This window comes from Capra hircus, chromosome 1 (assembly GCF_001704415.2).
Source record: "Capra hircus breed San Clemente chromosome 1, ASM170441v1, whole genome shotgun sequence".
NCBI classification, from domain to species: Eukaryota; Metazoa; Chordata; class Mammalia; order Artiodactyla; family Bovidae; genus Capra; species Capra hircus.
Genome location: NC_030808.1, coordinates 110,182,782 through 110,206,882, shown reverse-complemented (window position 1 = coordinate 110,206,882; position 24,101 = coordinate 110,182,782). Strand labels below are relative to the sequence as shown.

At 37.0% G+C, this 24,101-nt stretch overlaps 1 protein-coding gene across 1 annotated transcript in view; it reads left to right on the top strand.

Moving 5' to 3' along the window:
• The window catches only part of LEKR1 (leucine, glutamate and lysine rich 1), a 199,498-nt gene that overhangs the window by 123,771 nt on the left and 51,626 nt on the right, over positions 1–24,101 (top strand). The window contains exons 6-7 of the mRNA XM_018050376.1: positions 7,410–7,487; positions 7,827–8,030. Coding sequence (XP_017905865.1) covers positions 7,410–7,487; positions 7,827–8,030 — 282 coding nt within the window. The remainder of the gene's footprint in view (positions 1–7,409; positions 7,488–7,826; positions 8,031–24,101) is intronic.

Genomic DNA, 24,101 nt, shown 5'->3' with positions numbered 1-24,101 from the left:
GATACTGAGACTGAAACTCCAATACTTTGGCCACCTATGTGGAGAGCTGACTCATTTGAAAAGACCCTGATGCTGGGAAAGATTGAAGGCAGGAAGAGAAGGGAATGACAGAGGATGAGAGGGTTGAATGGCATCATCGATGCAATGGACATGGGTTTGGGTGAACTCCAGGAGTTGGTGATGGACAGGGAGGCCTTGTGTGCTGCAGTTCATGGGGTCACAAAGAGTCGGACATGATTGAATGACTGAATGGAGCTGAAACCCCTACATTTATGGTAATTTGTTACAGCAGCAATAAGAAATGAATATACCAGTATGTCCAAAGTCTAGTGAGGATTTTGGATTTTTGCAGAGGGAAACTATTGGTGGTGGTGGAGGGGGGCTGTGGTTGGCAAGAGAGTGAATTGATCTGATTTGTTTTAAAAGGTTAGCATGGCTATTACATGGGAAATGGACTGAAATAGATATGCAAGAATGATCAGGGAGATGAGGTGGGAGGCTGTGCATTCATGCAAGTAAGCAGTGACTGGCTTAGAGTTGGAAAGAAATAGAGGCCAGGGATCAATCTAACAGGGTTTACTGATGGAGTGGATATGGTTGGGGAGCAAGAGGATTGGAAAAGAAATAATAAAGAATGAGGTTTGGGGCTTTTCAGCATCTGGGTAGACAGTTTAGAGGCAATAGAGTACAGTGACTAACAGCCTAGAAGCCACATGGAGACTGCTGGGGTTCAAATCCTAGCAGTACTACTTAGCGGTTATGTCACCTTGGGCATATTACTTACCTCTGTTCCCAGTTTCCTCTACTGTAACAAGGGCTGAAAAAGGGCTGGTTTGAGGGTAGTGTGAGACATGTAAGGTGTTACTATTAGTATCATTATGTATTGGTGCCATTTATTGAAGTGGGGGAATCTGTAAAAGAAATAGATATGGCAGTGAGGAAATTAGAAAACAATGCCTTTGATCTGTTAGATTTGAAATGCCTTTTGGACAGCAAAGTGGAAATATCAAGAAAGCGGTTTAAGAATAGCTATTTCACATAAACGAATGGAACGTAAGACCCTTGCCTTTCAAATTAGAGGAAAATATCCAATTATTCTATCTTATTTCCTTTGCTTTGATTGACAGGAGCAGCAGGGGCCTTTCCTTAGGCTTATTCAAAATAGTTGAAGAGAAAGGATTAACACTATTTATTGAGAGTAAAAGAAGGAATGTGTGTTTAAAGAGATGTAGGCATTCTTTCTATTCCTTCCAATTCCTCCCATTCTAATGAAGGTGAAGATAACAATCAGGCAGTGAAGGGCAGACCATAAAAAGAGTGGCATGGGGGTGGGAGATGACCATAGTGAAGAGAGTTCTTGGGATAGTAGACTCCCCAGGGAGCTTTTTTCCAAATTGCAGCCAAAATTAATTGTCCACATAGTAAAATAACCACTTAAAATAGTTCTGCTCTCCCTGCCTCTAGTTTCAGAAAAGTGTATGAGTCTGAATGTAGAGTGAAAGTTGTGGTTAGGGCTTCTGAGTCTCAAAGCATTTCTAAAAGGAACATTTTTGTTTGATTTCAAAGTAAATGCATAAAACTTGGGAAATACAGAAATACTCACAAAACAAACATTGTCTTTATATTTTGATATATCCTTGTAGTCCATTTTTCAAAGTAATGCATATTTTAAACATATTTTCACTTAATAATATATCCTGGATATTTTCCCATGTCATTGCATAATACACTTAGTTTTCAAATAGCTATATCTTTTTATGACATGGACATTTTTGAAGAATGTAGAACCCTTCATACTTTTTTTAAATAAAAAATTTTCCATTTTGTATTTTTCTCTTGATTGGATTAAGGATATGTACTCTCAGCCAGCTTACATAGGTGAGCACAAGCGCTTCTCAGGGCATCACAGCTGGAGGCACATGAGCATCTGCTTCTCACTGGTGATGTTACTTTTGATCACCTGGTCAAAGTAGAGCTTAGTTCTTTCACTGAGGGTTATTGCTGAGGGTTGTTGTTGTGTTTCAACCAGTAAACAGTCTATAAGAGACGCTTTAAATATATACACATGCTCTGATTTTCATCAACATTTATCCATAAATGCAGCATCCATCGATGATTTTTGCCTCATCCAGTCCTTATCCAGTTGTTGTTAGATGATTTTTCCAACTCCAGATCTCCCTCCTCATTTATTAATGAGCCCTCTTCATTCTACTTTAAATAAGAGCCTCCCTTCTTCCCATTATTTATCAATTATTGGTATGGATTCTTGAACTTTATTTTGTTCAATGGTTCACCAGTCATTACTGTATTTAATTACTTTGGTGCACAAGTTAGCTAGTGGGGGCCCCTTCAAGCTGATTCTTACAATGCTGGAACACAATCCCATCATCTTGTATAAGTACTTCTTTACTTTCATTATAACAAACTGTTTCAGGAATACCTACTCTGCCCCAGCCTTGGAATCAGCTGTTTCTCTGAGCAGTCTTGGTTCCTTTGAGTAGGAATGGTATTAGAAACCAGTATCTAGGCTCTAAGTATGCTCAAGTGCTACTTGATTTTAGAGATAGTTTTTATACATATGTCAAATCTTTCAAATTGTGTGAGTTTATTGTATGTTAGGGGCTTCCCTGGTAGCTCAGCTGTTAAAGAATCCACCTGCAGTGCAGAAGACCCTGATTCAATTCCTGGGTCAGGAAGATACCCTGGAGAAGGGATAGACTACCCACTCCAGTATTCTTGGGCTTCCCTGGTGGCTCAGCTGGTAAAGAATCCACCCGCAATGTAGTTGACTTGAGCTTGATCTTTGGGTTGGGAAGATTCCCTGGAGGAGAACATGGCAACTGACTCCGGCATTTTTGCCTGAAGAATCCTATGGACAGAGGAGCTTGGCAGGCTACAGTCCATGGGGTCACAAAGATTTGGACATGATTGAACAACTAAGCACAGCACAGCATCGTATGTTATGTTATTGAGTGTTCTATGATCACTCAACTACAGTCAGACATCTTGGAGTGAGAAGTCAAGCTGACCTTAGGAAACATCACTATGAACAAAGCTAGTGGAGGTGATGGAACTCTAGCTGAGCTATTTCAAATCCTAAAAGATGATGCTGTGAAAGTGCTGCACTTAATATGCCAGCAAATTTGAAAAACTCAGCAGTGGCTACAGGACTGGAAAAAGTCAGTTTTCATTCCAGTCCCAAAGAAGGGCAGTGCCAAAGAATGTTCAAACTACCGCACAATTGTACTTATTTCACATGCTAGTAAAGTAATGCTCAAAATTCTCCAAGCTAGGCTTCAACAGTATGTGAACCAAGAGCTTCCAGATGATCAAGCGGGATTTAGAAAAGGCAGAGGAACCAGGAATCAAATTGCCAACATTCGTTGGATCATAGAAAAGGCAAGAGAATTCCAGGAAAACATCTGCTTCATGGACTACACTAAAAGCCTTTGGCTGTGTGGATCACAACAAACTGGGGAAAATTCTTAAACAGATGGGAATACCAGACCACCTGACCAGTCTCCTGAGAAATATGTATGCAGGTAAGGAAGCAACACTTAGAACTGGACATGGAACAATGGACTGGTTCCAAATTAGGAAAGGAGTACATCAAGGCAGTATAAAGAGCCTCTTGATGAAAGTGAAAGAGGAGAGTGAAAAAGCTGGCTTAAAACTCAACATTCAAAAAACTAAGATCATGGCATCCAGTCCCATCACTACATGGCAAATAATGGGGAAACAATGGAAATAGTGAGAGACTTTATTTTCTTGGGCTCCAAAATCACTGCAGATGCTGACTGTAGCCATGAAATTAAAAGACATTTGCTCCTTGGGAGGAAAGCTATGACAAAGCTTGACAGCGTATTAAAAAGCAGAGACATTACTTTGCCAACAAAAGTCTGTCTAGTCCAACCTATAATTTTTCCAGTAGTCATGTATGGATGTGAGAGTTGGACCATAAAGAAGGCTGAGTGCCAAAGAATTGATGCTTTTAAACTGTGGTGTTTGAAAAGACTCTTGAGAGTCCCTTGGATTGCAAGGAGATCAAACCAGTCAATTCTAAAGGAAATCAATCCTGAATATTCATTGGAAGGACTTATCTGATGCTGAAGCTCCAATACTTTGACCGCCTGATCCTAAGAGCCAACTCATTGGAAGAGACCCTTATTCTGGGAAAGACTGAAGGCAGGAGGAGAAGAGGATGACAGAGGATGAGATGAATAGATGGCATCACCAGCTCAATGGACGTGAGTTTGAGCAACCTCTGGGAGATGGTGAAGGACAGGAAAGACTTGGCGTGCTGTAGTTCATGGGGTCAAAATGAGTCCGACATGGCTGAGTGACTGAACAACAACACAACAATAGTATGTTAGATCAGGAAGCAACACTTAGAACTGGACATGTAACAACAGACTGGTTCCAAATAGGAAAAGGAGTACGTCAAGGCTGTATATTGTCATCCTGCTTATTTAACTTCTATGCAGAGTGCATCATGAGAAACGCTGGACTGGAAGAAACACAAGCTGGAATCAAGATTGCCGGGAGAAATATCAATAACCTCAGATATGCAGATGACACCACCATTATGGCAGAGAGTGAAGAAGAACTAAAAAGCCTCTTGATGAAAGTGAAAGAGGAGAGTGAAAAAGTTGGCTTGGAGCTCAATATTCAGAAAACGAAGATCATGGCACCTGGTCCCATCCCTTCATGGGAAATAGATGGGGAAACAGTGGAAACAGCGGCTGATTTTATTTTTCTGGGCTCCAAAATCACTGTGGATGGTGATTGCAGCCATGAAATTAAAAGACACTCCTTGGAAGAAAAGCTATGACCAACCTAGATAGCATATTCAAAAGCAGAGACATTACTTTGCTGATTAAGGTCCATCTAGTCAAGGCTATGGTTTTTCCAGTAGTCATGTATGGATGTGAGAGTTGGACTGTGAAGAAGGCTGAGTGCTGAAGAATTTGAACTGTGGTGTTGGAGAAGACTCTTGAGAGTCCCTTGGACTGCAAGGAGATCCAACCAGTCCATTCTGAAGGAGATCAGCCCTGGGATTTCTTTGGAAGGAATGATGCTAAAGCTGAAACTCCAGTACTTTGGCCACCTCATGTGAAGAGTTGACTCATTGGAAAAGACTTTGATGCTGGGAGGGATTGGGGGCAGGAGGAGAAGGGGACGACCGAGGATGAGATGGCTGGATGGCATCACGGACTCGATGGACGTGAGTCTGAGTGAACTCTGGGAGATGGTGATGGACAGGGAGGCCTGGCGTGCTGCGATTCATGGGGTCGCAAAGAGTCGGACACGACTGAGCAACTGAACTGAACTGAACTGAACTGATAATACAAATCAGCTATTTTACAAAAAGTAGATAATAAAAGAAACATGTTCTAAAAATTTTTTTGTAAAAAGAAAAAGAATTAAAGTATAGTGTTTAGGGATAAAACTTGGGCAATGCAACTCCAAAGAAAATCAAAGTGATTACCATAAAATTCATGAGAATGATCAATTTAGGGGAGAGGGAGTTGACTATGATCGAGTCGAGGGTATGAAGCTTCTAGGCTAGCTGATGAGGTTTTATTTTTTTATCTGGATGGTAGTAATTATAGTTTCTTCATAATAATTCATTATATAAATTGTTTACATAATTTTCTGCAGCTTACAATTTTATCATATTTTACAGTAGAAAAGAAAATAAATGAATAAAAATAAATGAATGCTGTTCATGTTCATTGTATATTAGGAATTAAAGTTACTCTGCAAGTAGGGCAAACCCATCAATAATCTAACATATTTCTTTGTACATTCATAAACTTATTAAAATAACTTATAAAGCTATTTTAAAGTATATTCATATAATTTATTAATGAGAAGCCTATACAAACTAGAATATTAATCTTTCTTAATATGTTAACTTTTTGAATATTGTTACAAACCCAATCATATAAGATCAAGACAAATATTTATTTTGTTTTGGAATTTCCATTTCATTCTTTTTATTTTTAATTTTTTTCATTTAACTTTTTATTGTACATTGAAGTATAGTCAACTAACAATGTTATGATAGTTTTAAAGTCCACAGCAGAGCAACTCACCCAAACATATACATGTATCTATTCTCCCCTAAACTCCCCTCTCATCCAGACTGCCATAAAATATTGAACAGAGTTCCCTGTGCTATTCAGTAGGCTCTTGTTGGTTATCCATTTATATATAGCAGTGTGTACATGTCCATCTCAGACTCCCTAACTCATTTTGTTGTTTTTAATGGTTTTTATTTCTCTGCTGAGATTTTTAATCTTTTCAAGAACTAGAGTAGATTTTCCTTTATGCCTTCAAGCAGAATTATAACAGTGCTAATTTCAATATCTGGGTCATCTCAGAGTCAGTCCCTTTTAATAGTCTTTTCTCTTTAGAATAGGTCCTGCTTTTCTGTTTCTTTCTATGTTGAGTAATTTTTAAAAATATACTGTAAACTTTGTGAATGTTATGTTATAGAAATTTTAGATTCTGTTATATTTCTCCAAATACTGTTGATGTGGTGTTGGGGAAGGGATTGTGTGGCTTTAAATAGGCAATTAATTCGGTTGGCCTAAAACCACAAGTCTGTTTCTATGGCAACAGCTAAACTCTCAGTTCAGTTCTTTCATCTTTAATTAGGCTGCTTGGAGTCTTCCCCAGGTCACCTGTAGTTCAGGCTCAACCAGACATGTAGACAGAGTTTATAAGCAGTATTTGGGATTCCCTCTCTCTGGGTCACTCCCATTCAGGGTTCACTCTTTACCTCCCAGCAGCTGTGGTTGTCCTCAAACACTGTCCTGTAGTTCTTCAAGCCAGAATGACTGTGAGTTTTCTATTAGAAATTTGATTCTCCTGTATGGTGCAGTTTGGGGCCTGCCCTCAGGCTTAACATCATTTAAAAACAAAAACCTGATCCCATGGCTGTCACCTCATTGGAAGTATCAGCTTTCCTCCAGAATCATCCTGCTTTTGGTCACTTGCACATAGGGGTTTTTCTTTTCTTTCCTCTTTAATGTTGTCTAAAATGTAGACATTTTATTTAAATGCAGATCTGCCTGATAGGAGATTGCTTGGCCAGTACAGAAATGGACTGAATATTTATTTCTTTAAAGAAATGGTAATATAAAGATGCTAAGAAATTTTTAATGGATAAATAAAATAATGATATAGAAAAACACATATAATTGGACTAACAGATTAAGGTATTTTTGGCAAACAGAAACCCTTTGAATATGTATTCTAATTTTAAGGAAATCTGTGTATGTAACAATAAGTAGAATATAAAGATAAGTAATAAAGGAAAAATAAATCTTAACAAAAGGGAAAACGTTTTCACTTTAACTATGTTGAAATAAAATATTTGAACCTATTTTGTATAATTTTAGGAATAAATCTAATGAAGCTGACGAGTATCAAAGAGAACTTAGAAAACTGAAGTTTGAATCCATTATTTCTGACTCACGGTACACATTGCAAATTTTTTATTTAATCTTTTTACTAATTGAATTTGAAACCATATTTTAGATAATATTTAAAATGCACTTAACTTTTTTTATAGTATTGCTTGTATAAACAATACCTAACCCTAGTTTATAATGTATTGAAGCTGTTCAATGATTTTTGCCTTTGCCTAGATAGGAAATTTTTTAAATCACAGAACTATCTATTTATGTAGCATTCTTATTTTAAAAATTAAAGTTATACTCTTATTTTTAAATGAGATGTTTATATATTTTTGATAAACATAAAAATATAGCATTAAATGCATATTGGTTGGGGTTTTTTTCCTTATTCCATTTTAGGCACACCAGATTGCTTAAAGAAAAAGAAGACTCTTTAATGACTTGTCAACAGATATATAAAACTTTACAGGAAGAACTGACTGCAAAAGAAAGGCAAGAAGATGACTTAAAAAGAAGAATTAATCTTGCAGAAAATGAACTGGAAATAACCAGAACTCTTCTGAATCAGACAAAGGAAGAAGTTGTAACACTAAAAAGTGAAAGGTACAGTCAAGAATAATTTCTTCCAAATTTATTTTATGTTTAAGTCAGTAATCCATATATATTTAAAGCATCAGGGTCCTATATATTTTGATAACAGTGAATCCAAGATTAAAGATACATTTCATGTGAAAGGTCATCCTATCCTACCACCCCACTTTACAGGTGATTAAACTGAACCCCAAACTGGTTAAAGGACTTGCTTAACTTCACTGAGTTAGTGCAAGTAGAATGGAACCCACGTGGCATTTGGTGTTAGATTTTTGTTAAATTGAAGAGATCATGTGTGGTACTTACACTACTGAATTTCACTTTGGCCAGTAATTTTTGAATTCTGTCATCTTCCAACAGAAAAACATCTCTTTATCACTTTTTCCTTTATAAGCTCCTACTTTTCTTCTCTTTGTTATTTGTCAATACCTCATATTGAAGACTCCCCAAAAACACAGATACTTCTGGTATTGAGTTAATATCAAAGATACTAAGAAGCATATTCCTCCAACCATCCTAGATATTTTTACTCAGTTACTTTGTCTTTACTTATCTGTACTTAATATCTCAACCGTACTTTCCTTCAGTTTTCATTTGCCTGATAATATCTTTTATTATTTTAATCCTTTTGTTTTAAATCCATATTGGTATATAGCATAATGTTAGGGGTTTTCCTTTTGTTTTGAATTCATATTGGTATATAGCATAATGCTAGGGGTTTTGTTGGCTTTTATTAAATCTAGGAGTCTTTACGGGGAAGGCAATGGCACCCCACTCCAGTACTCCTGCCTGGGAAATCCCATGCGCGGAGGAGCCTGGTAGGCTGCAGTCCATGGGGTCCCGAAGAGTCAGACATGACTGAGCGACTTCACTTTCACTTTTCACTTTTATGCATTGGAGAAGGAAATGGCAACCCACTCCAGTGTTCTTGCCAGGAGAATCCCAGGGACGGGGGAGCCTGGTGGGCTACCGTCTATGGGATTGCACAGAGTCGGACATGACTGAAGTGACTTAGCAGCAGCAGTAGCAGCAGGAGTCTTTAATGGGAGGTATTATGCCATTTACATATTCCATAAGAATACAAGTTTCATGAGGATAAGAATTTTTGTCTTGTATTATTTTCTGTGTACAGAAGGCATAATTAGATATTTGTTTTTCTTTTTTCTGTATTTGATTCATTTTATTTTATGAGTATTTGACTGTTTTCTATTTAGAAGATTTATAATCTTGTTTTCGTTCTTTCTGAGGGCAGCTGTTTGCTCCCAGAGGTGGAGTTTGGGAGTGAGGCCATGGAAATGGATATCAGGCACCTTAGAATTAGGTTCATTGTCTCCGAACCTTCTCACCAACACTATGCCCTGGATTGTATCTCTGTCTACTCCAGGCTAGAGTTCTGTCTAGTTCACAGAGGAACAAGGTTTATCTCTTCTCTCCCCTGAGATAATATTCATTTACTTCTCTTTGGTTGAGTCAGATGAACAATTGCAGAGCTTATTGCCACCCACCATTTATTCCTCCACCCTGCTACACCAGTAACATGCCTCTTGCTAAGGTGTTACGTCTTGTAGTTCTAAGAGTCTTCATCCCGCCCCCACTTCTGCCATTTCACAATTTTGTCATTGTTAATCCCAGTACATATTAGAAGCAGCAATTTTGTAAGCAGGAAATTTGCAAGAGCCAGACTTACTAATAGTAACAAGAAGTGATGGCAGCTGAAAGACTGACCATGCATAAGAAGAAAGAAAAACTAAGTGCAAATAAATATCTTTAAAAGCATTGCAGTTTGGCCCAATATGCAACAGAGACAAGCACCCCTATGCATACCAGTAATCTTCAGTGCCCCTTTGTTTATAGCTCGTGTGTGCTGTCGTGCTCAGTCCCTTCAGTCATGTCCAACTCTTTGCAACCCTATGGATTGTAGCCCACCAGTCTCCTCTGTCCATGGCATTCTCCAGGCAAGAATACTGGAGTGGGTTGCCAGGCCCTCCTCCAGGGGATCTTCCCACCCCAGGGATTGAACACACGTCTCCTCCATTGCAGGTGGATTCTTTTCTGCTGAGCCACTGCTGAAGCCCGTGTTTATAGTATGGGTTAATAATTGATGGCCATAATGATGACTGCATCAGAAAGATTAAAATCAGCTATATACTCTATGTATATGAAAGGTACAGAATACCCCACTTCCAGTGATGTCAGATTAATTAGATCTAGCCGTTTATCCAGATGAATTCTGTCTCCTTCATCGTGGTCATTGAGAAGATTCTGTCTTTGTTCAAACATTTCTGGAACTCTTTTCTGAGGATTGGCTCAAGTGTGCATGTTTTAGAATATCCTCAGTATGATGAATCTTTGACCTTTAGAAATGAATTTGATATTTAAAACAATCTCAATAGGTCCAGTGAAAGCAAGTCCAAGGAGAATGATGGGAAATCAATCTGGGAAATATCACTGGGGATTAAAAATAAAGTAAAATGTTTTCTCTTTTTTTGTATACTTAATAAACTATCTCTGGCAGCAATTTGAAGATGGCAGTTTCATGAATGTTTTCAGGATTAACATTATTAGAATAAATATAGAGCTTTCTTAGGGCATTGTTTGCTTTGAAATAGCATACCAAATTTGCTGTTTTCTTTCATTTTTTTTTAAAATTTAGTATGACTCTAACCTTATCTTCTATTATAAGTGTTAAAGATAATTTCTTTAAGTTTTCTGAGAATAGAGACATCACTGGACTATTTTCTCCTCTTCTTTTCCTCTCTTCCCTGCCCCTCTTTTTTCCCTCTTGCTCTTTTTCTTTCTTTATTCTCTATACTTTAGTCTATCAAAAAGCAGGCAAGATATTCCTTTGTTTAGTGGCACCAAGTACACTGACATAATGTCTGTCACATAATAAAAATTAATATGTGCTTGCAGCCCAGTAAGTTACTGTATTATCACAGGATTACTCCTAGATATAAGCACTGTCTTTTTTTTCCTTGTCCAGGGTTTCCTTCACATTTTGTCTGCCTTGTCTTTTATTATATCCTCAAAATCTGGTACATGTATGCACTCAATAAGTATCTGTGGGGTGGATGAATAACTTGCTTTGGGTAATTCGGTTAACTAACAATTATTTGTTGAGCATTTACTGTATGCCAGGTACTCTGTACCCTGGGGATACAGTGGTGAATCTGAAACATTCCTTTCCTCTGAAGCCTACATTCTAATGAGAGAGACAAACAGTAACAAAATAAATAAAGTAGAGAACTAACCAGAATAATTATACATTGTGATAACAGATATAAAGTAAGTAAAGGGGTGTTGTAGTAGAGACTGCAAGAATGGATATCTGCTTTGGAAAGGGTGGTTGTAAAAGTAACTTCCAAAATGATGCATAAAGGAAGATAAGTAGAGGTTCCCATGCCAAGGTCCAGGGAAGAGTTTTACAAGTGATAAATGAGCTTGGTGAGTTCTCAGAAGTGGCAGTGTAACTCGAAGCCTAGCAGATGTGAGGGACACGGGGGAGGGCCAGGTCGTGCAGGGCCTCACAAGCCTGTTGGAGTGCAAGTATTAATTCCAGTGAGGCGAAAAGAAACCACTGGAGGGATTTAAGCAGAGGAATGACACTGTGGAAGGATCACTCTGACTGCTGGGTGGAGAAGGGATTGGCAATGGGCAGTAGGAGCAAGTCAGGTCGTTTACTGTTTTGAGTGCATAGTTAAGCCTCAGAGACATTTGAAAAGTGAAAATCTTTAACCCCCTGCCAGTTTCCATTGGATTGTTTGAATGTCTGTACCAACCAGATGAGAGCAAATAGCCAGGGCTTACAACATTCAGAAAACGAAGATCATGGCATCCGGTCCCATCACTTCATGGGAAATAGATGGGGAAACAGTGGAAACAGTGTCAGACTTTATTTTTGGGGGCTCCAAAATCACTGCAGATGGTGATTGCAGCCATGAAATTAAAAGACGCTTACTCCTTGGAAGAAAAGTTATGACCAACATAGATAGCATATTCAAAAGCAGAGATATTACTTTGCCAATTAAGGTCCGTCTAGTCAAGGGTATGGTTTTTCCAGTAGTCATGTATGGATGTGAAAGTTGGACTGTGAAGAAGGCTGAGTGCTGAAGAATTGATGCTTTTGAACTGTGGTGTTGGAGAAGACTCTTGAGAGTCCCTTGGACTGCAAGGAGATCCAACCAGTCCATTCTGAAGATCAGCCCTGGGTGTTCTTTGGAAGGAATGATGCTGAAGCTGAAACTTCAGTACTTTGACCACCTCATGCGAAGAGTTGACTCATTGGAAAAGACTCTGATGCTGGGAGGGATTGGGGGCAGGAGGAGAAGGGGACGACAGAGGATGAGATGGCTGGATGGCATCACTGGCTGGATGGCATCTCTGACTCAATGGACGTGAATCTGAGTGAACTCCGGGAGTTGGTGATGGACAGGGAGGCCTGGCGTGCTGCGATTCATGGGGTCGCAAAGAGTCGGACACGACTGAGCAACTGAAATAACTAACTAATTAACTAACTAACTCCATGTTGAGCCAGAGGAAGATGGGAGAGCCAGGGTAAAAAGACATCCTTAAGAACAAGTGACCTTTCAGAGGCTTTGACATTACTGTCTAAACCTGCCTCGAGATTTTGACTTCATAGGCAAGCTGTTATCCTGCCCCTTTCCTGTCTCTGTTTTGGTTCTTTGTCTTCCCCTCCTATGATCATGTGACAGCAGATATTCCTTAAGGTTCATAGATGAACTTGGCTTTCCTCTCTCCACTTTCCCCAGTTAACTGTCTCTCAACTGAGCAAATTTGCTCTTGGAGCTCTGGTTGGAAGCACCAATAGAATTTCTAAATAGAGGTATCCTTAAGCAATTGGAGATGTGAAAGTCCTTCCAGAAAAAGAAGCTGGGCTCAGGAAAAAAAAAAACCTTAAAATAGAGATATTTGATGAGACCCATAGAGATTCTAATTAAGTAGGGCTAGGCGGTGCCTGGGAATCTACCACACAGCAAGGTCCCAAACCTCTGCCTTGGAAAGACAGCAACCAACAGGCCACAAGATGTGCTCTCCAGAGGCCAGAGCCCAGCTTGCTCAGAGTGCCAGGGTGGGCTTTGCAAATTCAGGCACTCTCCCCACACTGCCCCTCCTTCCCCTCCTCTCCCCACAGCAGAGCCATTTGCCATGGTTGCACTGGGACCATTGTGGAAAGTGTGAGACTTATAAGCTATGTAGCTTCAGAAGAGGAGGAAAAAAGATATGAAAAGCCAGAACTGGCTCTAGAAAAAAATCGGCAGAATTTCTGAATTTGGAGCAGGAAAGGAGTTGTTGACTAGGAAATAATTCATCCTTAATACAAATCTAATTAATTATGTATTGCTTTGTCCTCCACACTCAGCTGAGGATGCTCCCTTAGGAGAAGAGGCTCCACTGGAAGGAAGAGAAGTAGTTCCTCAAGATCCTAGATGCTTGGGGTAGAGAAGGTCTGGCCAGCTTGGTCACAGGCACACTGGGGCTGGAGAGAGGGGTCTCCTCGGGGCATGGCACAGGAACAGTGCCAGAGAAAAGTGTGGCTGTTTTTAAAATTCTGTGTAAAGAGAGCCCTCAACTCTTATGCTTCCAGGCTATAAGGTCTCTTAGGCCAAGGCCAGAACTCAACCTGGAAACATGAATTTGTGACACCACTTCAAAAGTATTACAGATTAAATAGGGTTTTGTGGGCTGGCCTGCAGGCCTAATTCCTTCTTTTTGGAAAACTGCTGCTATAGTAAAATGTGTTGGGAATTTCCTGTAACCAACTTACAAATACATTTTAGAAGAACATATGTATTTAAACTTGAAGGCTGCCCACGTATAACACTGAGAAATTCATTTACGAGTAATGTGTGGCCTACAGTGGTACCACTGAGACATGCAGCTGTTTATAACAGCTCACACCGTACACCTTCATCCCCAGGAGCTGTGTAGGCCCTATCTTGGTAAATTCCAAGAAAAAAATATAGAATTATTGTGATTTATTTGCCATTAACATGACAAGATTAGTGAAGAATGTTGTTGGAGGAAAAGCTTCATTGTGTCCAAAGTTAGGTGCAACTGACTTGCATGTAAATGATTTTGTGAAATAAATAATATCTGTCTGTATCTCAAGCTATCTAGCTCTTTACCTACTTTAACTGAAATTTACCTAATTGCTCCCTGTCCCCCCAAAGCATATGTTTGAGGCTGTAGGGAAGGATTTTATTCCCCCTCTCACACACACATTAACTTCTTTCACAATTTCTTCATCCTCTTCTCTTTCTGTTTTATAATTGAGAGCTATAGACCCTCACCTCAGAAAAATAGACATAAAGCCTGGCAAATTATTTCAGAAGATTCATGGAGTTTCCTGTTCTATGTATGACATGACCCCTTGATTAAACATATCTGCTTCTCCAGGCTCTCTCTTCCCCTATTCCTTCTTTTCTTTCTTCTCTCCTCCCCCGTTTCTCCCTCTCAAGCTCTCTCACCAGCCCCAAGTTTCACAGTCGTGGGGAGCCCTCTGAATGCTTCTGTGGACATGATTTTGTTTTCACACAGCCCCAAGCAAGATGCATCGTTGTGTGGTACTCATTAGAAGGAATCAGGAATCTGAAAACCAGCCTGAACTCTGCTCTCCTTACCACTTGCCACAGAGGAAAGAGCTTATTTTTCTTGTATAACTGTGCCATTCCCTCTTCACCAAGTCCTGTGTCCGTATGTCTGGTCTCACTCAGAAGGAGCTTTTCTTCTAATTCACCAACCCAGAGGGAAAGCCATTTTCAAATTTGCACAAAGACTCTGGCCAGCAGAGTTGCGGCCCTCTCTTTTGAAGCAGGTATTATTTTCCACATTTTTCTCTTGAGGAAACTGAGGCTAAGCAAGGCTAAGTGTCTTGCTCAGGTTAACATAATTAGCAAAGACAGAGTCAAACTCTGTTGTATCTAGCTTTTAACCTGTGTTCCCCTCACTACTGTTTATACAGTTCTCTTACCGTTTGTCCTGAAGGGATCCATTCTGTCAGCTTCTTTCTCAATCATGTAACACTGAATCTTCAGGGAACTTCCAGCCCTGCAGAAAGCAGAAAATCCAAGAGTACCCCCTCTCCCCTTCCCCTTGCTTTCTTACCCTACCTCTCCACTCTTCCAGGATTCTTTCGTTCATTTAATAAATATAACATGGTGACTTTTGCCTTCCTTTCTGTAGTGCCTTGGCAAAATCAGAAGTAGAAGTATATCTTCAAAACAAAAGTAGAATAAAAACATTTCACAACACATTCTATAAGAAGATAAACTTGGTGTTTAGTTACTTTTTTGAGGCTTGTCATACTTTCATGAAGGCTAGAAGCAATAACAGTATAAAAAAGTATGTGGAAGCAAGGTTTCAAGGGTTCTGTTACCTCGTGGTAGTGTGACTTAGTATTGAATATAAAAAGAATGGACTTTTAAGTTAAGAAAACATAAATTTAAATCCCAACTTGACCAGTCAAGTTTGGACAACTAGCTTAACCATTTTAAGGGTCATTGTCATTTTCTGTAAAATGGGCATATTAATAACAGCTAACTTCTTGTAAAAATTAAAGCATCTAGTATCATGCCTAGTAGGTTGTAGGTGCCCAGAAAGTATTTCTTCTCTCTCATCTTCCTTTAGGTTGTTAATCTCTTAAAGCATCATATCTTATTAATTTTTATACCCTGCACTGGTGATTTAGATATTCAATAAATATCTGTTGAGTTCAGTATTATCTGCTTTACTCTTAAAGTTGTAAAGATTAGTCCATGGAGTGGTTTATTTTGGATGCACTTCTGTTAGTTTAAAGCATTATGAAATGAAGTGTTCTAGTAATATCATTCTAAAATAACAAATCTTATCTGATATTTTCCCCAAGACTTACCTCTTTCTCTGATTTCCTGTCTATCAATAGCTTTCAGAACAAGAGACTTGCCAAACTTCTTATGATATCACAGACACTACTTTTAACAGAGGCAGGATTTGTGCAAAATCAAAATTATCTCTATGATTGACAATGTGAAGACATCGCTAAAAGAACAACTTGTGAAACAGAATTTAAAGCTGTCATTTGGCATTATGGTTTGACATTTGTTTGCAGTTGTGTTTTTAACTACAATTAAGGGAATCTAGCTTTTTGCATATATGTATGAAATTAGATTCTCATTTTCTTTTTAGTCTAAGAATTTAAAAGTTAAAGGTTTTTTTTTTTAAATAAATACTCAATTGTGAGTAGATCCTAATTTTCCTATTAGGTGAACTCCAAATGTTGTTTTTGAAATGTATTGATAAAATTACAGGGAAGAGAGCCCTAAGCTGGTATAAGCTTGAATCAGCTCTGCCTCTTGTGAATCATGTCACTTTAGGTAGTCATTTACCACTCATGATCTTCTAAAAATTAGGGAATTGCATTAATGTATCAGCAAATGGCAAGAAAGAATGACTATATCCCTAAAGCCTGAAACAGTGCCTAATACATAGTGGGTACTCAATAAATATTTGCTGGTTGGATGTATGGATGAATGGGAATGAATTTAATCCCAGCCAAACCATTGATCACAGAATTTAAAACTTGGAAGCTCTCATTGTCTACTAGCGAGTCAGCTTCTGACTTGCCAAGTATCAATTCAGACTCCTGGCTTTTAGGGATGATCTTCTTTATTGGATTCTTAGTAAAATCCAAATATAGGACCTGAATCTGTGTTGTTTCTTATTCTAAAGCATCAATATCTCTAGAACTGGTTCTAAAGAGGAAATTGGATATCTGTATGATATTCAAAAATAGTTACACATTTTCAGCTATTCAATATATGAATATACCTCTAACAATATTTTATTTCTTAAAATCCTCTAGGTTTCTCCCAGAAAGTCTCACTAGAGTAAAAGTCAAAACTTCATAGTTTCTTTCAAGACAAAGAGTGGTTTTTCTTTTTCAGTGTCTTAAGATGATTTTATATTCCTGAATAACGTGCAAGCTCTTTCTTGAGTGTACTATCTAAGTGTGTTTTTATTTTTAGTATCAAGATTATCTTTTTCATCCATATAATCATCTCTGTATACATTACTCAGTGCCCAGCCCATGATAATCAAGGACAGCGTGTTTGCAACATCATATATAATCATTCTTTCTGTCTTGTCTCATTAGAGAATTGCACTGAAGAGTCAAGAACAGAGACTCAGCAGGAATCAAAGAGATATGAAAGTCCTAATTTCTGTAGCTATAATATCAAGCAAAATTATCATCCCACACAAGTTCATAAATTTTCTAACAGTTCTCAAAACATCTTATATTTTGTGGAAATGTCATAGAAAATATCACAACTCTTTGTCAATTTCATGAATGATTATCACTTCATTAACATTGTTTGAACCTTGGCTTACTGTATTTTAACTTCTATAATCTACTAGCCTTTCACAGTTTTTATTCTAAACAGATAGATACACATATAACCCATTGTACTGGGTCCATTGGAGGAATGTATGTGAAATGGATTCTACTTTTGTTGATATCAAAATTATAACTGTCTCCAAGAGACTAAAATTCAAGCACCTCAAATATTCAATACCATCCATTTTATAGTAAAGGTAACTTCTAATGTACTCATAGGCACCCAGCTGAAAATGTTCACTGGAATTTTCTAATCAATAAAACCTCTTTTCCAATAGGAAACCTGGCTTAAGTAAAAAGTTGTTTTGCTCAATATTAATCTTCAGAACAGAGCTTCAGTATAATTTACATTTTAACATTTAATATGTCTTTTAATCTTTAATAAAGAATCTGAATTAGAAAAAAAGAAAGAAAATGAATCAAATTGCCAGGATTCTGTTGCCTTTCTACTTCTAACAAGCACATAGCCAGTCATATCCATCCTATAGTACTGGTATTTTGAAAGCCAAGTGAAGTATTACTTTATTTCCATTGACTGCTGTTCCTTATTTTGTCAAGTTTACTATTATAAGATTCTAATCTTATACCTGAAAGTTGTATAATAACACCTGAAAATAAACCAGCATAGTTTTCTATTGCTGCTGTAGCAATTACCACAAACTTCAAACAATACAAATATATACAGTTCTGGGGGTCAGAAGTCCAAATGAATGTTAAGGGGCTAAAATCAAGATGTCAGCAGGGCTGGCTCTTTCTGGAGACTCCAAGGGGAGAACCCATTCCTTTTTTCTTCCAGCTTTTAGAAGCTGCTGGCATTCCTTGGATCGTGGTCTCATGAATCTAATCTGTGTTTCCAGTGTCATATCACCACCTTCCCTTACCCTCCACATTAACCTTCTTGCCTCTTTCTCATAAAGACCTTGATAATTATACTTAGGGTACACCCAAATAAACTAGGATAATCTCCTCATCTGAAGATCCTTAATATAATTACATCTGCAAAGTACCTTATGCCATATTTACAGACTCTGGATTAGAATATGAATATCTTTGAAGGCAATTATTTAGCCCACCACAACTGTGATGAGTTAAAGATAGCTATTATCAACTCTAGAGCAACCATTAGATAAAGCTAAACAGAGAGTTATCACTAATATGGCAACAAAGCAGATGCAAGTGAATCATAAGCCATATGTTGTTGTTGTTCAGTCTTTAAAACTCTTTGCAACCCATGGACTGCAGCACACCAGGCTTCCTTGTCTTTACTGTCTCCCAGAGTTTGCTCAGATTCATGTCCATTGAGTCAGTGATGCTATCCAAAGAAGGCAAAGAGGCAAAGCAAACAACAGATAGGACAAATAGGCAAGATAATGGATTTAAATCCTACTCTGTCACAATTCAATTAAATGTAAATTGTCTAAGCTTTAAAAGACAGAGATTTTCAAATTGTATAAGAAAGTAAGATTCAGCCATATAATGCCTACAGGAAATATAGTTTAAAAGTAAAGACACAAAAAGCAAAAAATAAAAGAATAGGGACTTCCCTAGTGGTCCAGTGGTTAAGAATCCTCCTTGCAACATGAGGGATGTGGGTTCAATCCCTGGTCAGGGAACTAAGACACCACATGCCATGAAGCAACTAAGCCCATGCACCCCAACTGCTGAGCCTGTGCACCCCAACTGCTGAGCCCATGCACCCCAACTGCTGAGCCGGTGCACCACAACTGGAGAGTCTGGGCACTGCAGCAAAAGATTCCCCATGATGCAACTAAGACCTAACACAGCCAAATAAATCAATAATAAGTTATATAAGATAAAAGAATGGAAAAAGATATACCATGCTGACACTAATCAAGAGAAGCTAGAATGTGTTTATTAATATTAAGCAAGGTAGATTTTAGAACAGAGACTATTACCAGGAATAAATAAATTCATTTCATAATGATAAATGAACCAATTTATCAGAAGGACATGACAGTCCTAAATGTTTGTGCATCTAATATGAGAACTTCGAAGTACATTAAGTAAATACTTATAGAACTACAAAGAGAAGTAGACAAATTCAGTTATTTTTGAAAGGCCAATAGCTCTCAATAATGGATAAAACATACACAGCACAATTAGTCAGGCTATAGAAAACAAACTTTACAGTCAATCAAATTCACCTATTTTGTCCAACAAAAGCAGAGTACACCTTTTTTCTCCAACAGCATACAAAATATTCACCAAGATAGACCATATAATTTAACTATAAAACAAAACCAAAGAAATTTTAAAAGACGCAAACCATACAAATTGCATTCCCTGGTATCAATTTAATTGACTTAGAAATAAATTACAGAAAAGTATCTGGAAAATCCCCCAAATATTTATGAATTATAAAACAATTCTAAATAAGATATGGGTCAAGGAAAATATCAAAAGGGAAATTATGAAGATTTTTTAACTAAATGGAAATGAAAACATCAAAATGTGTGGAATATCACTAAAGCAAAACATCAGGGGACAAATTTATGGCAATAGGCAATATATGTCTATGTGAAAAAAGAAAAAAGTCAGGTTCCACATTAAGAAGTTAGAAAAAGAGGAGCAAACAGAACCCAAGATAAACATAAGAAAGTAAATAATAAAGATCAGAGCAGAAGTCAGTGACATAGGAAACAAAAACAATATAGGATATCAGTTTAAAAATCAGTTTCTTTAAGGAGGTCAATAACATTAATAAACCTCATGTCAGACTCACCAGGACAAAAGAGAAAAGACAAAAGTTTACCAATATCAGAAATGAGAGAAGTGACATTACGTTCTTCAGATCCGAATACATTTATAGAGGAATATATTTTAAACAACCTTATGCCATTATTTTTTAAATTCAAAAATATTGCTAAAAAATTCTATCTATCACCTGAGCCTACAGTGAGTCTTGGTAGTAGCATCAAAAATCACTGATCATGAATCATCATAAATATAATAAACATGAAAATTTTGAAATATTGGCAAGAATTAGCAAAATGTGACACAAAGTGAGCAAACGCTGTTGGAAAATGGCACCACAAAGCCATTTGCTCAACTATGCCATTAACTTTGACTGCTCTGAAAAAAATGGACACATTTTTTTGAAATACAAACTTCCAAAGCTCACTAAAATGAAATAGATAACCTGAATTTATAGTTTAAATTTTTCCCACAAAGTAAACTTTTTAGGCCCAGAAGTTTTTTCAAGCATTTAAGGAAGAAATAGTACTAATTCTATTTAAACTCTTCCACAAAATTAAGGAAGAAGGAATAGTTAACTTATTTCATGAGGCTAGTATTACCTTGATACCAAAATCTGACAAAAACATACAAGCAAATTAACAGACCAACATCTGCCATGAGCATAGATGCAAAAATTCTAAACAAAAATTTAGCAAATTGAATCTAGCAACATGAAAAGTGAAAGAAATCATGAATGTGTGGGGTTTATCTCAAGGATGCAAAATTGGTTTAACATTCAAAAATCAATTATTGTTATTCAAAAATTTCAAAAGAAAAACTATGATTATGTCAACAGAAGCAAAACAGTTGGCAAAATGCAATGTTTGTTCCTAAATTTTTAAAAAAACCTCAGAAAAGTAGGAATAGAGGCGAACTTCTTCAGATTGATACAAGGCATCTACAAAAACCTACAGATAACATCATCCTTAATAATGATAGACTGTATACTCTCCTCCTAAGATTAAGATCAAGAAAAAAACATCCACTGTCATCAGTTCTGTTCATTGTGCTGAAAGTTCTAGTCAGTACAGTCAGGCAAGAAAAAGTAATATCAGACTGGAAAGGAAGAAATTAAATTTTGTAGTCACAGATGATATGCCCACTAACATGAAAACTATAGAACCTACAAAAGAAGTTACTAGAACTAATAGATGAGTCTGACAAAAAGTTGCAAGGAAAAAAGCCAACATCGAAACCCCAAATTAATTTCTATATATTTTCACAGAACAATTGAAATTAAAAAGCTGTATGTATAAAAAAATTTCAAAACACATGAAATATTTAGTGATGAATCTGACAAATAATGTGCCAGATTGTATATTAAAAACTACCAATCATTGCTGAGATAAGAGGATCTAAATAAATGGAGAGAACAGAAGTCTCAATGTTGTTAACATTTATGGATTTATAGATTCAAAGCAATCACATTCAAACTTACAGCAAACTTCATGTAGAGATTAACAAGATAATTCTGAAATTCATATAGAAATGCAAAGGACCTAGAAAAACAAAAACAACATTGAAAAAACTAGATTAAAGTCACTACCTGACTTCAAGATTTATTATAAAACTATAAATAATCAAGGCAATGTGGAATTAGTCTCAAGATAGACAAATAGGTCAATGGAGCAGAATTAAGAATACAGAAATAGGCACAAATGTATAGTTAACTGATTTTCTACATGGGTGCCAAAGTAAGTCATTAGAGAACATACAGTTTTTGTGACCATTGGTGGAACAAATGTATACCCATATGCAAAAAAAAATGAACTTTGATTCATAGTGTGAAATATATAGAGAGATATTAATTCAAAATAGATCATAGATCTAAATACAGAACATAAAATTATAAAACTTCTAGGAGAAAACATGAGCCATATCTTTGTGACCTTGAATTAGGCAAAGATTTCTTAAGATTCAAACCCAAAAGCAAAAAAAACAAGCAAACCAAAAGCACAATCCATAAAGAAAAAAAACTTGATAAGTTGGACTTCATCAAAGTTAAAACTTCTGTTCTTTAAAAGGCATTGTTTAGAGAATATAGACAAGCCATCATCATAGATTTGTATAATACATTGATATATGTCATAAAGGACTTGTTTTCAGAATATGTAGACTTATTTTCAGAATATGTAAAGAACTTTAGAAACTCAGGTGACCATAAACAACCAATAAAAATAGAGCAGAAGATTTGAACAGATACTTCACCAAAATATACAGATGGCCCATAAACACATAAAAAAAGATACTCTACATTATTAGGCATTAGGGAAATGCAGAATAAAACCGTAATGAGATACAACCACACACTTCTGTTTTTAAATATTTTTTATTTTTCTTTTTTGCCCACACCTCTTGGCATGTGGGATCTTAGCTCCCAGACCAGGGATTGAACCCATGCCTCCTGCTGTGGAAGCATGGGGGCTTAACCCTGGACCTATAGGGAAGTCCCATGACCACACACTTTTAGAACAGCTAAAATTAAAAAGCCTGAACATTACCAATTGTTGGTAAAATGTGGAAAGACTGGATCTCTCATATTCTGCTGGCTGGAATGTAAAACAGTACAACTCTTTGGAAAACAGTATGAAAGTTTCTTAAAAAGTTTAATATATACTTACTTACCTTGCTACCTAGCTATTTCATGCCTAGCTATTTACCTGAGAAATAAAGGGAAATATCCATACAAATACTTGTACACAGATATTAATAGCTATGTTTCTAAGAGCCAAAACCTGTGAAACAACCTAAATGTCCATCAACAGATGAATGGATAAACAAATTATGGTATATCCAGTTGATGAGATATTACTCAGCAAAAAAGATAATGAACTATTACTTCATGGTACAACATGGACAGATTGAAAAGGAATTATGCCAAGTAAAAGATACCAAACAAAAAAGAATATACTGTATGATATATGGAGAATTTTTATAGAATTCTGAAAATACAAACCAATGTATAGACAGAAAGCTAACTCTTGATTTCTGAGGGCAAGAAGGCAGGAGTGAAGGATTTAAAAAGGGCATGGTGAAACTTTGGGGGATAATAGAAATGTCATTATTTTGATTTTACACACGTTATTTTGGTTTTGCACACATATGTTTATATATACCTTTAAAACTCATCCCTCTAGTATATGCTTTTAAAATGTATTTGATTGTTTTCAACTATATCAAAACAAATCTTTTTTTAAAATTATTATTATTCTCTCGAAACCATTTCTCCTCCAAATCTATGGGTAGGAAATAGGTGAAAAAAGCTATCTCTCAATGGGGCAAAATCTCTAATGCCCCCTTCTGATGTGGTAAGACTGTATAATGAAAAAAAAAAGTACATCTCAGATAGGAAAGCCAGGAGCTGTGGTGAAAAATGGACTGAGAAATTACTCCCAGGTGAAAGAACCACAGTCTAAGCAAGGATTTTTCTTCACCTTCAGAGTAGAAATCCTCACAGTTCCTTCCAGTAGGATTTCAGAGTTGTGATGGACTCCACAGGGTGCCTGGTGGTTTACTGTGCACCTCCTAATGAGAGGACTATACTGTCCACACCTGATTCACATCAAACATGTCCATTTGATTTGTTCTTGCCATTGAAATATGAGAGAAGTGACAGGTACTGATTTCTGAGCAGAAGCTTTAACAGATCCTATGTTTGGGCAATTTTTCTCTTCTGTCTGCCACAAAAACAGCATTCCCAGGTAGGAGTTGCTCCTTGGGCTACATCCTATAACAAAACATGAGGAGCAGAGCAGCAGATGACATATGAACAAAAAAATAAACTTTGACATTGTAAGCCTCTGAGATTACAGACATGTTGAGTTTTGGATGATTCTGAAATTAAAAGAGCAATCAGGTGGAGAGTTGGAAACATGAGTCAGATACTAACAGAACAGATGTGCAGTGGAGATAAAATCTGGGAGTTGTCAGCA